At 40.6% G+C, this 14,756-nt stretch overlaps 1 protein-coding gene across 4 annotated transcripts in view; it reads left to right on the forward strand.

Moving 5' to 3' along the window:
* Window positions 1-14,287, forward strand: part of LOC137253521 (uncharacterized) — a 422,466-nt gene extending 408,179 nt beyond the window's left edge. The window contains exons 12-14 of one of the 4 annotated variants that reach the window (XM_067790601.1): window positions 11,492-11,972; window positions 12,424-12,532; window positions 13,946-14,287. In XM_067790601.1, coding sequence (XP_067646702.1) covers window positions 11,492-11,972; window positions 12,424-12,532; window positions 13,946-14,179 — 824 coding nt within the window. In that variant the 3' untranslated portion in view covers window positions 14,180-14,287. Of the gene's footprint in view, window positions 1-11,491; window positions 11,973-12,423; window positions 12,533-13,945 lie in introns of those variants that run through there. The other 3 variants (XR_010953826.1, XR_010953824.1, XR_010953823.1) reach the window with 3 other exon arrangements.
* The last annotated feature ends 469 nt before the right edge of the window (window positions 14,288-14,756 follow it).

Here is a 14,756-nt window from a genome sequence, read left to right on the forward strand (position 1 = left end):
GTGGACCAGGGTGACCCTAGAATTTGTTTGTACAATACGGGCATCAAACGAAAGGTGTTAATGGGTATTTTAAAAGGGAGTGGGCCTTAGTTCTATAGGTGGACGCCGTTTCGAAATATCGCCATAAAGGTGGACCAGGGTGACTCTAGAATGTGTTTGTACGATATGGGTATCAAATTAATGGTATTAATGAGGGTTTTAAAAGGGAGTGGTGGTTGTTGTATAGGTGATCGCATTTCCGAGATATCGCCATAAAAGTGGACCAGGGGTGACCCTAGAATTTGTTTATACAATATGGGTATCAAAAGAAAGGTGTTAATGAGTATTTTAAAAGGGAGTAATCCTTAGTTCCATAGGTGGACGCCGTTTCGAGATATCGCCATAATGGTGGAGCTGGGGTAACCCTAGAATGCTTTTGTGCAATATGGGTATCAAATGAAAGGTGTTGATGAGTATTTTTAAAAGGCAGTGGGCCTTCGTTCTATAGGTGTTCGCCTTTTCGAGATATCGCCATAAATGTGGACCAGGGGTGACTTTAGAATATGTTTGTACGATATCGGTATCAAATGAAAGGTGTTAATGAGTATTTTAAAAGCGCGTGGGGCTTAGTTCTATAGGTGGACGCCTTTTCGAGATATCGCCACAAAGGTGGACCAGGGGTGACTCTAGAATGAGTTTGTACGATATGGGTATCAAATTAAAGGTATTAATGAGAGTTTTAAAAGGGAGTGGTGGCAGTTGTATATGTGAAGGAGTTTTCCAGATATCGACCAAAATGTGGACCAGGGTGACCCAGAACATCATCTGTTGGATAACGCTAATTTATTTATATATGTAATACCACGAACAGTATTCCTGCCAAGATTCGAAGGGCTTTTGATTTCGCCCTGCAGAACTTTTTCATTTTCTTCTACTTAATATGGTAGGTGTCACTACCATTTTATAAAGTTTTTTCTGAAATTATATTTCGCGTCAATAAAACAATCCAATTACCTTACCATGTTTCATCCCTTTTTTCGTATTTGGTATAGAATTATGGCATTTTTTTAATTTTTCGTAATTTTCGATATCGAAAAAGTGGGCGTGGTCATAGTCGGATTTCGTTCATTTTTCATACCGAGATAAAGTGAGTTCAAGTAAGCACGTGAACTAAGTTCATAAAAGATATGTAGATTTTTGCTCAAGTTATCGTGTTAACGGCCATGCAGAAGGACAGACGGACGACTGTGTATAAAAACTGGGCGTGGCACCAACCCATTTTCACAGAAAACAGTTAACGTCATAAAATCTATGCCCCTACCAAATTTCAAAAGGATTGGTTAATTTTTGTTCGACTTATGGCGTTAAAAGTATCCTAGAGAAATTAAATGAAAAAGGGCGGAGCCACGCCCATTTTGAAATTTTCTTTTATTTTTGTATTTTGTTGCACCATATCATTACTGGTGTTGAATGTTGACATAATTTACTTATATACTGTAAAGATATTAAATTTTTTGTTAAAATTTTACTTTAAAAAAAAATTTTTTTTAAAAGTGGCCGTGGTCCTTCTCCGATTTTGCTAATTTTTATTAAGCGTACATACAGTAATAGCAGTAACATTCCTGCCAAATTGCATCATGATATCTTCAACGACTGCCAAATTACAGCTTGCAAAAGTTTTAAATTACCTTCTTTTAAAAGTGGGCGGTGCCACGCCCACTGTCCAAAATTTTACCAGTTTTCTATTCTGCGTCATAAGATCAACTCACCAACCAAGTTTCGTCGCTTTATCTGTCTTTTGTAATGAATTATCGCACTTTTTCGGTTTTTCGAAATTTTCGATATCGAAAAAGTGGGCGTGGTTATAGTCCGATATCGTTCATTTTAAATAGCGATCTGAGATGAGCGCTCAGGAACCTACATACCAAATTTCATCAAGATACCTCAAAATTTACTCAAGTTATCGTGTTAACGGACGGACGGACGGACGGACGGACGGACGGACATGGCTCAATCAAATTTTTTTTCGATCCTGATTATTTTGATATATGGAAGTCTATATCTATCTCGATTCCTTTATATATGTACAACCAACCGTTATCCAATCAAACTTAATATACTCTGTGAGCTCTGCTCAACTGAGTATAAAAACATGGCGAATCCAGTACAGAGTTCGTCTTGTCTGACAGTGCTCGTAGGGTTTCGAAGAGGACCTGTCCGACTGTATAAGCAGCGATGCAAAAAGAACGTATCCGACAATACATTTTGACTACTAAAGAGGACGTGCACGAAAGAAACCACAAAGTTATAAGGGAGAGTGGAAAAAGGATATGTCCGACAATACCTATTCAGTCATAAACAGGAACATAGGACATGTTCATACAGAAACGATTTCTCCAACTCATATAAAGAAATCAAAACTGGCCATGGTCGCTTCTTACCTTGGTAAAGCGGTAAAGTTGATCATTCCCAAAAACGGAAGTCAAATGAGAAAGTATTAGTATTATATCATTGAAAATACTTTGACATAGAATCAATGTGAAGTTCAATGTTTCTAAACATAAATTTTTAAATGTAAATGTCATTAATAGAAAATAAAAGAAAAACAGCCGCTTCTATAGTTTCATATATATATCGCTAATTTACTTCAATAGTGTCATAACTCAAAAAACATGACTTTTGAGTTAATAACATATACACGTACCCAATAACATGAACTATGTTGTATAAAAAAATCTTTGTGATCCGTTACAAATTTACCACGTGCTATAAAATGAAAATATACCTTTATATGCGCAACATATGGCAGTTAAAATCTTTGAATGGCTCTCCTGGAAAAATGTGTTTTTTGAGTTATGACACTATTGAAGTAAATGCGCGATATGTTTTTGTGTATATGTAGCATGTGCTTCCAACGGTACTACATACCAATACATATATCGATAAGATCGAAACTTTATATAATCTTTACTAACATTTGAACAGCAAATCAAATATGACTAGCATTTGTTTATTTACGTGGTATATAAAATCTAGACCTTGTTTGTAGAGCAAACAGTACAACTTTTGCAGCACAATTTGACGATAATAAGGACCGTTATCTGAACGTGTAACTGTCACGAGACACCTAAGGGCAATTATAACTTTGGAATTATCTTTTTTTGGCGCACAAACAGTGAGTACAGGATGATATGAAGGATACTAGAAATTGTATACCCAGCCATACTAGCACAATCTGTATTGATTATTAAAGGGCCAATTAATGGTGACTTATTCATAACCAGTTAAAACAGCTGATCGAACCAACAATATGGAAATCAATGTAATCGATTAATGGTGCCATACCATAATGCTAACGCCATACCCATACCATAGCCAACCAATTGGTTTTTGGTTTTTCGCCATAACCATAACCTAAAAATATTTGAGTTGGAGATTTTATTATTTTTTTGTAGATTTTATTTATTGTTTTGGTTACATTTTGACTAAAAGACTTATTTTTGTGGTATATGTTTGTAATTTTTTGCGTTTTCTTCATTTTTATGAAATTTTCACGATTTTTAGGTTAACGCACCAATAGCTAATGTCAATTTGATATGGATAAGTAAAAATATCGTTATGACTATGGCGTTAGGGTTAAGGAAGTTTAACTGGCCCTTAAAGGTATGGGAAAGTTAACATAGTGATAACGCCATAGTCATAACCATATTTTTACCTATCCATATCAATTGACATCAGTTATTGGTGCCTTAACCCAAAAATCGTGAAATTTTCAAAAAATTGATGAAAACGCAAAAAATTACAAAATATTCCACGAATAATAAGTCCCTTAGTCAAAACTAATCCAAAACAATAAATAAAATATACAAAAAGTTAACAAATTCACCAACTCAAATATGTTTGATTCTATAAGTTGGCTGGATCAGCTGTTTTATATGGATATGGATACGTCAACTTTGCCACGGTAGTTGTCGATATAACGGTGGGTTGTAACAGCCAGCCAGCATAGAAAGAGAGATATAAAATTCCAAATCTGTTCAGGTGTCGATTTACACAAATACTCCATGAAACTTATAAGATATAAAAACGTAAGAAGAGTCCCTTTTACACACAAACAAATATTGGTGTCAAAACCGCACTTTGTGATGTTGTTTAATATAAAAACTAAAATAGTGTGAATTTCATCCTCAAGAAAATGTACATATGAAAAAAAAAAAATCTTAAAATAGAATAAAATTAATATAATAAACATTTTTTTTAATATTGCTTCGGCCGGGACTTGAACACAGGACATACTACACCACTGCGGCTTGCTGTTTACAGCTTTCAAGTTTCTTAAGTCTTGCAAGCTATTACATGACGTTTGTCCGAAGTATTTTAAAAAAAAAGGTTATAAAGTTGCTTTGGTACTAGTCTTATTTAGATATGAAAACATTATTAGCAACAACGATGAAAATTTATGCAGTTTCGAAATTTTGCCTTGACATGACACTATTTTCTTAGTTTCTAATTTGTTAGTTCTATTTAAAAAAATCCTAGATATTTTGTGATGTGTTTTTCTTGTAGGGTTACCCCGCCCATTTTTTCCGCTTTGGCAAGAAAACCGGACTTCATATGCCCAGGCATGTGTATCCGAAGCGTCTGATCCATAGATAACTGTAGGTAGATATTCTTAACTTGTGATGACTATTTGCGTACGCCGCGGTGTGCCATAATTTTGACAAGTACCGTTTCGCACCGTCTACACAGTTGTTTCGACCATCCGCCACAGGAGTGGTGATAATATTCCGTCCCGCGAAGTGCTCCGTTTTGCTGATGTCATGGGCTCACATGTGCGTCACTACGATGTAATTTTTCTACAACTTAAGGTTCATGCACATTATACGACGAGACATATAGCGAAAAAATATTCTTTGCATGTATTCTTATGGAACCATGCACACCTAGCGAGAGTCGTACGACACGACACGACCAAGTTGACCAACTAGGCAAAAATGCCGCGAATATTTTGTTGGAACGTGTCGCTACATGTCGCGTCGTATAATATGCATGAACCTTTAGCAGGCAGTTGATCATCCATCTTGTCAATGCTAGATGTACTTAAATGAAATCAAGACCATCCATGATTGCCAGTATTGAAACAATGTTACAATCTCCGACTTGTAACATTATTTTCTCTTTTCCCTCAATTTTATATAAGTAGCTTAGGCGTGGCTTAACACTCTGAATAGGAAGAGGTGGCAGTTATTGGTCACGTACATCCCGCCACGGAGCTTCCAAGTCGCCCAGCCACATAGCCGGGCGCTATAAAGTTCAGCTAAGTCCTCACATCGACGCACCAAGGCACTCATACTAGTGAGGAAATTCGCATTTAAAGTAATCAGTAAAATGTATGGCCTTTTCAGAGATGTCAAAGTTCAAACATTGTTGCAGTTGAATTGTCAAAGAAAAATTTCCGTAAAATCGGAAATTGCATTTTTGTGAAGAGATGTTTTGCATAATAGAATTGACACACGGAGCTTGGATTTACTTAATAGAAACGTAGTATTAGAGGTATGATAGTAAGGCGTAAACTTCCCAGAATCCCTAGAACATCTATGGAATTAGACGCCGCTATCCTTTACGATACTCTTTGTGTCGACTTTTCTTATTTATATCTTTGTATCTAAGCTTTGCTGGTTAGAAGAGCGTGTAGTCTTTTCGATTTAATTTTTTATTATATTACTAGTGGACCCGGCACATTTTGTCCTGCTCGAAAATTGGTTTGCTAACATTCAAAAAGTGAACCTCGCTTCCCATTCTCGTCTATATACCATTCTCGTCTACTTCTCTCTATATACCATTATCGTATACTTTATTCTCGATTTTTCTTATTATTCTAGTCCATATTTTATTCCATGTAGCTCCCTCATACTCCCACTCCCAACCCCATTACCACTCTCACTCGCACCTCCACTCCCTATTTCAATCTCACTCCTACTCCCATTGTCACTCCCACTCCTATTGTCACTCTCACTCCCACTTAAACTTTCACCCGCAGCCTCATTCGCATTTTCACTCTCATTTTTATTTTATTTAAGAGCGAGGGGTGCTAAGTACCTGTTTGTTCAAACGTGACAAAGTTTCAGAGGTATCGAACAATTTTTGCAAGAAAAAGGTTTTGAATGAAAGCCAGTTATATGAGTTGCAGTAGTGGCGGTTTTTAACAAATATCAACCGGCTTCGAAGATAATATATCACCCTGGGTATCGCCAAAATGTTTTCTTACAAGTTGGGTATCAGAGGAAGGGTGTTAAGTATACATATGTGAGATGAATCTTTCGGATCCGACAGACAGTGTTGGGGTCGGTAAGAAAAAGGCGACAGATGCGAAAGATGGGTGATAAAAAAAGCAGAAAAAATGAATGAGAGATTGGAAGAGAGTCACCCCGCTGAAGATTAGACGCGGAAATAGTAGTTTACCATTTCTGGAAAAAAATTTCAAATTAAATAAGCAGATAAAAGCCCTGGCAAAGTCTATGTATCCATATCCCTATAAAACAGCTGATCTAACCAACCTTATGGAAATCATTGTAATTGGTTAATGGTGCCATACCATAACGCCCTAGCCATAACCATACCATAGCCAACCAATTGATTTTTGGTTTTTCGCCATATCCATAACCTAAAAATATTTGAGTGTGTGAATTTGTTAACTTTTTGTATATTTTATTTATTGTTTTGGATACGTTTTGAGCAAGACAGTTATATCTTGTCAAATGTGTTTGTAATTTTTGGCGTTTTTTTAATTTTTATAAAACTTTTACGATTTGTAGGGTAAGGCAACAATAACTGATGCCAATTGATGTGGATACGCCTCCCAAGGCAGTCGGTTCTATGTACCGGAGCGACTCGGGATTTTTCCCGACCAAGGACTGTCATTTCAGTGTGACCCCATCTAATTTGTTTCGTCCCTCCCACAAATTGTCATCCTCCCAGCAGCTCCTTGCAGCAGGACTGCTCCATATTCTCTTACTCCGGGAAGGCATCGAATCCAATCCGGGTCCGTCTCCTGACCCCGGTCCTGAGAAATGGTTTTGCTGCATCTGCCGGAAAAGAATCTTTTTAGGACGGTCATACTCTGTTCAGTGTGTCTCGTGCAAGGGATGGTTGCATCGGACAGGTTGTTCTGGGCTTGATCCCAAAACCCGACGTCCAAGTAACTTTTATAAATCTTTTGTGGCTCCTTGCTGTTCACGCCCAAGGGCGTCCCGTAATCTACGTCTAAGCGCCCCCCAACTACCTTCCAGCAGCCCCGCTGCTCAGCAAGCCACAACAAGTACCCGCTGCTGCTCGCGCCCCACGGCGCCAACAACTCAAACAGCTGCTACCACTCATAACTACAATCTTCGTTGTAGAGTCGGAAGCAATGCTGAGCAACAGCCCCTGCCCCGTCTTCTCTCCCCCCCCCTCCCCTCTTTTCCGGCAGCAATCGTGTAGGTCAGGGAAACAGACTCTTAGTCCCTACCTCCGTTTGCACCGTTTGCCAGCACAGAATATATATGTTTGCGACATCCGCCCAATGCAGCTCCTGCCTTGGGTGGTGCCACTTCCCTAGATGTTCTGGTCTCCGCGACGGCAACACCCCGACGGGTTTCATCGCGCCATGTTGCCAGGTCGCAAACCCAAATCATCCGGGTACCCCAATGCTTGCCAAAGGACGCCCAGTTCTAGGGCCACAACAGCAATTGCGTCCTGGCCTTCCCCAACCCAGGCGTAGTCACCCGTCACTTACCCCCAGAGTGGCGACGTCTCCCCTTATGCACTTCAGAATTCTGCAGTTAAACTGTAATGGAGTAACTGGGAAGATTACGGAGATAGTCGATTTCATAAAGCGGCACAACATCCGCATTGCTGCGATTCAAGAGACTAAACTCACAGCAAGATCTGCATTGCAGACCTGCTCTGGGTATAACGTCCACAGGAAAGACCGCGAGAGCGGAAATGGAGGCGGTCTCGCGTTTATCATACACCACTCTGTGCAATATTGTATATTTGATCCTGGCATCTACCGCAGGGACAATGTCTTAGAACGTCAAGGCCTATCTGTCCGGTCAGGCGATGCAAACCTAGAAATCATCAAAATCTACATCCCTCCTGCCACCTGTTGCCCCAGTGGATACCGCCCTAATATCAGGGCCTTACTCACTGGCAACAATCGCATTATCTTAGGCGAATGCCCATCATGATCTATGGCATTCAAACTTGCGGGCGGACAGTAGGGGTGAGATGTTGGCGGATCAAATAGAAGAAACGACGTTCTGCACAATAAACGGAGACGCCCCCACACGTATGGTAGGAAGCTGTCACAGCTCGCCAGATATCTCAATCGTGAGCGCAGAACTCGTAAACTGCGTCAACTGGCAGCCGATGGTAACATTGGCATCCGACCACCTGCCCATACTTATTTCGCTTGAGCGTAACGCCGACCTCATCGTCACTGAAAAACGCACTTTCATAAACTTCAAAAAAGGAAAGTGGGAAGAATATAAATCCTTTACAGACAGCCGCCTAGCTGCCCTCCCTATCCCGACTGATGCCCGCCAAGGGGAGCGTGCCTTCCGTAAGGTCATTAAATCCGCCTCGGCACATTTCATTCCCGCCGGGAGAATTCTCGAAATCCGGCCCACTTCCCGGTGGAGGCCGCAAACTTAGCAAGAGAACGTGACCTTATAAAACAGCTTGACCCAGGCGACCCCCAAATAAGGAATATAAACCAACGCATCAGATTGCTTGTAGATGAACACAAGCGGGCGAAATGGGAGGAGCACCTAAGAGGTTGTAACCTCTCTACCGGTGTGGGTAAACTTTAAAAAAATAAATAAATGTAAGGCGCGATAACCTCCGAAGAGATCTAAGGCCGAGCTTCTCTTCCAATTTGCGTCGTGCTCCTCTTGATTTTCCCTACAAATTGACCGGACGGGACCTACATGTTTTATGCCGACTCCGAACGGCATCTGCAAAGCAGATGAGTTTTCACTGAGAGCTTTTCATTGCAGAAATACACCCGGAGTGCTTGCCAAACACTGCCGAGGGGCGACCCCGCTTAGAAAAATTTTCTTCTAATTGAAAAATCTTATTTCTAAAATTTTGATGTTGCTTTGCCCGGGAGTTGAACCCAGGGCATACGGTGTGATAGGCGGAGCACGCTACCCATCACACCACGGTGGCCGCCGGTGGGTAAACTTTGGTCCACTGTAAAGTCCCTATCGAATCCGACTAAGCACAAAGACAAAGTTTCCATCGCCTTTGGCGACAAAGTGCTGTCGGATGCGAAAAAATGCGCGAGCGCTTTCTGCCGACAATATATAATGCATCCTACGGTCGACATAGATAGACGGAGAGCCAATAGACGCGCACATAAACACAAATTCAGCGCGTCACCAATCACCATCACCGCTAAAGAGGTTGATGACGCCATTGGTCGTGCTAAACCATCCAAAGCAGTGGGCCCAGACGGCATAGCCATGCCGATGCTTAAACACCTAGGGAAAGAGGGGTTCAAATATTTAGCGCATGTCTTCAATCTGCCTCTTTCCACCTTTGTCATACCTGAGAAATGGAAAATGGCCAAGGTGGTCCCGCTACTAAAGCCTGGCAAACCAGCTAACATAGGTGAGTCGTATCGTCCGATATCTCTCCTATCGCCAGTGGCAAAGACGCTTGAAGCCATTTTGCTCCCTTATTTCCAAGCAAATTTGCAGCTAGCCCCTCATCAGCATGGCTTCAAAAAACTCCATAGCACTACCACCGCGCTGAATGCCATTGGCCCCCAGATAAATTGCGGTTTAAATCAATACCCCCACCATAGAACAGTACTCGTATCGCTAGACCTATCAAAAGCTTTTGATACGGTCAACCATGGCTCGTTACTGCAGGACCTGGAAGGGTCTACCCTTCCCCCATGTCTTAAAAGGTGGACCGCAAATTATCTGGGTGGTCGGCAGGCATCGGTGCAATTTAGAAACGAAACATCAAAACCAAGGAGAATTAAACAAGGGGTGCCACAGGGTGGTGTCCTATCCCCACTTTTGTTTAATTTCTACATATCTAAGCTACCTTCACCACCGGAAGGAGTCACAATCGTTTCCTACGCCGATGACTGCACAATAATGGCCACAGGCCCAGGCCCAAAGATTGATGCGCTATGCAATAAAATAAACGGCTACCTCCCTGATCTCTCCAGTTTTTTCGCCTCGCGAAACCTGGCATTATCACCGACTAAATCTTCCGCGACCTTATTTACAACATGGACGCCCCAAATGTCGACCATTTTGAACATCCACGTCGATGGCACTACGCTACCGACTGTCCGACACCCCAAAATCTTGGGTGTGACGTTTGATCAGGATCTACATTTTGGTGAGCACGCAGCCGCAATTGTTCCGAGAATTTAGAGCCGTAACAAAATCCTTAAATCCCTCGCTGGCAGTACTTGGGGAAAAGATAAAGAAACGCTCATAACTACATACAAAGCAATTAGCCAGCCGATTACGTGCTACGCGTCACCCATATGGTCGCCAAGCCTAAAAATCACCCACTGGAAGAAACTACAGGCCTGCCAAAATACTGCTCTCAGAATCGCCACGGGCTGTCTTCTTATGTCCCCAGAACACCATCTGCATAATGAGGAGAGAATACTCCCCATCAGGGAGAGAAATGAGATGCTGACCAAACAGTTCCTGTTGAATACCCAGAAACCTGGGCATCCCAACAGACATCTGATTGATGAACCAGCACCGCCTAGGAGCTTAAGGAGTCATCTCCGTAAGCATTTTGAGGAAATACGGCACCTGAGAATCCAGCCGTATGAATTGAAAAAACACAAGCAGGTCCTTGGTGAACTCCATAAACAGGCGTCGGACCTTTATGCCGGGAATTGCCCGGTGAATCCAGTACTTAACGAAAATTATCCAAAACTTGCGGAAGAGGAACGCATACTCCCCAGGGAAACGCGTGTCACTCTTGCTCAACTTCGTTCTGGATACTGTAACAGGTTAAACTCTTACCTATCCAGAATCAACCCCGACATACAAAATGTATGCCCCGCTTGCAATGTGTCCCCACATGACACCAACCATCTCTTCAATTGTAATGTGGAACCAACGCCTCTGACACCCCTTTCCTTATGGTCCACCCCTGTTGAAACGGAAAGTTTCCTTGGACTCCCGTTAGAGGATATTGATGACAATTTGTGATCGGTCGCGGCTATTAGGTGGGGCGAGCATTGCTACAACAACAACAACAACATTGATGTGGATAAGTAAAAATATGGTTATGTCTAAGGCCTTATGACTATGTCAACTTTGCCTGGCTCTTAAGTCGGCGTGTTTATTTGGAAAATGCTTTGTTGAACTGCTGCTAAAATGCACAGCTGTTCTGTTCTATGGGTATGCTGCGTCTTATTACAAACGAATTTTTAACTGTTTTTATTTTGAAATACTAAATATCTTTTCTTTTAATTTTTTTTTAGTGAGTCGGTTATACGGTATAAATTTGCTGACCTTTGTGCTCACGATCTTCGTCACTTCCTTCACCATCAATGCATATTCGATCAATGTGTGCGAAGGGGTAGCCAATAATATTTTTATAACGGATATAAGGAATTGCTCTTCATATTTTATTTGTGTGAATGGACAACCGATTGCTCAAGAATGCCGTGACGGTTTATACTTTGATGCCAGTACGCAATCGTGCGTCGTTTCGAATAGTGTTTGTTTGTCGTGTAATAGCAATCAGCTGACATCGACTGCATTGGCCAAGACTTGTAATAAATATGTGCTGTGCTTTGCTGGTACACCCGTACAACAACAATGCGCCGATAATTTACAATTCAATCCGAATTTGCGTGCCTGTGATTTACCCAAAAATGTTGATTGTGTTTCAAATTATTGCTCGATTTATCAAAATCCAAATGAAATTGTTTACGTTGCCAGTCAGTCATCGTGCGCGAAGTGAGTTTTTGGTTTAATTGATTTATATGTATACGAGCCGGATCCGTACGCATCTTGCGCAACTAATATAAAAGTCTCTTATAAAATATCAACATGAATCAGCTGTTCTATCAATCAATTAAAACACAGCTTGCGCTGCCATCTGGCGTATGGTAGCAAGTACCGGTAATGCAGGCAAATATTCACAATAGTGCCAGATTACAAATAGATTTATTTGTGTGCTCACAATCGTTTATTTTTAAGAAATTATTTTAAAAATATATAGCTAAACAAAAGCACTACGACCAAAATTGCCCAAAGCTCGCTAATAGCCCGAATCTCCATCTTTACAACCAAAACTTTATTTATAGATTTGGATTTCAAATAAGAGCGAAAAAGGACCCGTACATAAAAACAGCAATTAAAAATAATATATATGATATTTATTTTGAGTATTATTTTCAATTTGCAGATATTTTATTTGCATGAATGGTCAGCCTCAGAATCAAACCTGCATCAGCGGCTTGCACTTCAATCCAGCCTGCAAATATTGTGATTTAGCTGCTAATGCCAAATGCACGGTGAGTTTTTTTATCGAATACTGGCTCGGAAAAATGTTATGGAGGTCGGACACAAATAGGGTCTAAAACTTGTTCATAATTATCGATTATCGAATGAAAAAATGTATATTGGAAATCTAATTATTTAACTACCGATTAGGAGTTAAGTGCGAAAATGAAGACAATCTCATTAACTTGGTCTAAGAGGCGAGAATACTCTCCATCAAGGAGAGAAATGAGATGCTAACCAAACAGTTCCTGTTGAATACCCAGAAACCAGGGCATCCCGACAGACATCTGATTGATGAGCCAACACCACCCAGGGGCTTCAGGAGTCATCTCGGTAAGCATTATGAAGAAATACGGCACCTTAGAACTTAGCCGTATGACGCCAAAAAACACAAGCAGGTCCTCAGTGAACTCCACAAACAGGCGTCGGACCTTTATGCCAGGAATTGCCCGGTGAATCCAGTACTCAAAGAACTCAAATCTACTACTACTCAAAATCCAGAATCAACCCCGACATACTACCCTGACATATACGACGCCCTGCTTGCAATGTGTCCCCACATGACACCAACCATCTCTTTAATTGTTATGTGGAACCAACGCCTCTAACACCCCTCTCATTATGGTCTATCCCTGTTGAAACGATAGCAAGTTTCCTTGGACTCCCGTTAGAGGATATTGATGACAATTTGTGATCGGTTGCTCCTATTGGCTGGGTCGAAGCACTTCTACAACAACAACCATATCTGGTTAAATTGGATTTTACCAGGAGGATAGCAATCTATCAGCTTCGATTGACGTTTTCACCAACACAGAGTGACCGACATAATCCGGTTGAATCGATAATTGTGAACATTTTTTGAAAAATTTATTGTGAATACATGAAAACTAGCCAAACAGCTGAGTTTTGTTTACACTTTTTTCTTGGACTAACTGAGACACGAAAGCATGGAGAAAACGAAAATTTCGATAACGTATAGATAAGTGACTAACTGAAGATGGTGAAAACGGCCCTAAGAGTCCAAAGGTACAAAACCCCACTTTTTTTACTCGTAACTCTCGATTTTGCGGTATATCCGGGGGGAATCTTGTATATAGTCATTCTTTCATTCATCTTGAAGATCAGATTTACTAGAAAACTGGTATGACTTCCCAAATTGTTTTTTGGTGGCTTCTTGTTTCACAAAACTATAAAAAAACGAGTATGCTGAAACGACGACAGGTCATTGGAAGAAATTATAACATTTCACCTTTGAAAATCGAATGTCCAAAACAAAATATTTTTAGAAAGAGAAAAAGCTTTCCTTTCAGCTAAAGCTTTATATTTTAGGGTAGTATTTTGTTCCCGATCGGGATTTCGTTCGGCGGCCACCCTGAGGCTGATCTGAGCTTGAATTTTTTTAGACAATTTTTTATTTCTTTCAGATAACGGGCTCAAAAACCAGAACTACTTATCAAACTGCTGCTATGCTCGCTCCACATTTGGTTGATATCACCTGCCCAGCTGAAGGTATTCACTTCATCTCACACAAAAACCCCCATCAATACTACATGTGCGTTAAGGGCAAAGGTGCTCTCATGACTTGTGCTGCGTCTTTGTATTTTGATAAGGATGAAGGTGCTTGTCGCCGTCAAGAAGATATTATGAAGAACCGTTAAGTTTCTTTAATTTAATTTGAATTAGGTTTGTTGTATGTGCATTGTTAGTTGTTGTGGTTTTTAGAAGATCGGTTATTATTTTATTATTTATAAAAATAAAGTAAACAAAAATTTACGCGAAAATTGGTTGAGAAGTTCTTTTTATGTCTAAGTTGAAATAAAACTTGGAGACATCAAATTTCCAGCTATCGAGATCAGTTACTTGGTCCCTATTAAGTTTCGTATGCCAAATTTATTTCTGTTGTGGCGGATTACTTCACTTGTGCGGTGCGGGTGTACTTCTGCGGCTTAGCGGGAGTGGACTGTATGCGATGGGTTTATCACTCACAAATGCAGGTGTTCCAAAGAAAACTCACTAGGCTTTTGTTCACTTTACTTTAATTAAGTTAACTTTAGTGGGTTGTACATAAATACAAGTTTAAATTCAATGTACTATTAAAAAAAGGTAAAGTAAATCACGGGCGGTCGTGTCAGCAGCAAAATATAGGCCCCTATTATGAGCATTATTCGATCTTCGATCTTCGCTGGCTATCGAACATCGAAAATCGAATTTTCATTCGGTAGTATGACGCGCGTT

Source organism: Eurosta solidaginis, chromosome 5 (assembly GCF_040869045.1).
Source record: "Eurosta solidaginis isolate ZX-2024a chromosome 5, ASM4086904v1, whole genome shotgun sequence".
In the NCBI taxonomy this organism is placed as follows: Eukaryota; Metazoa; Arthropoda; class Insecta; order Diptera; family Tephritidae; genus Eurosta; species Eurosta solidaginis.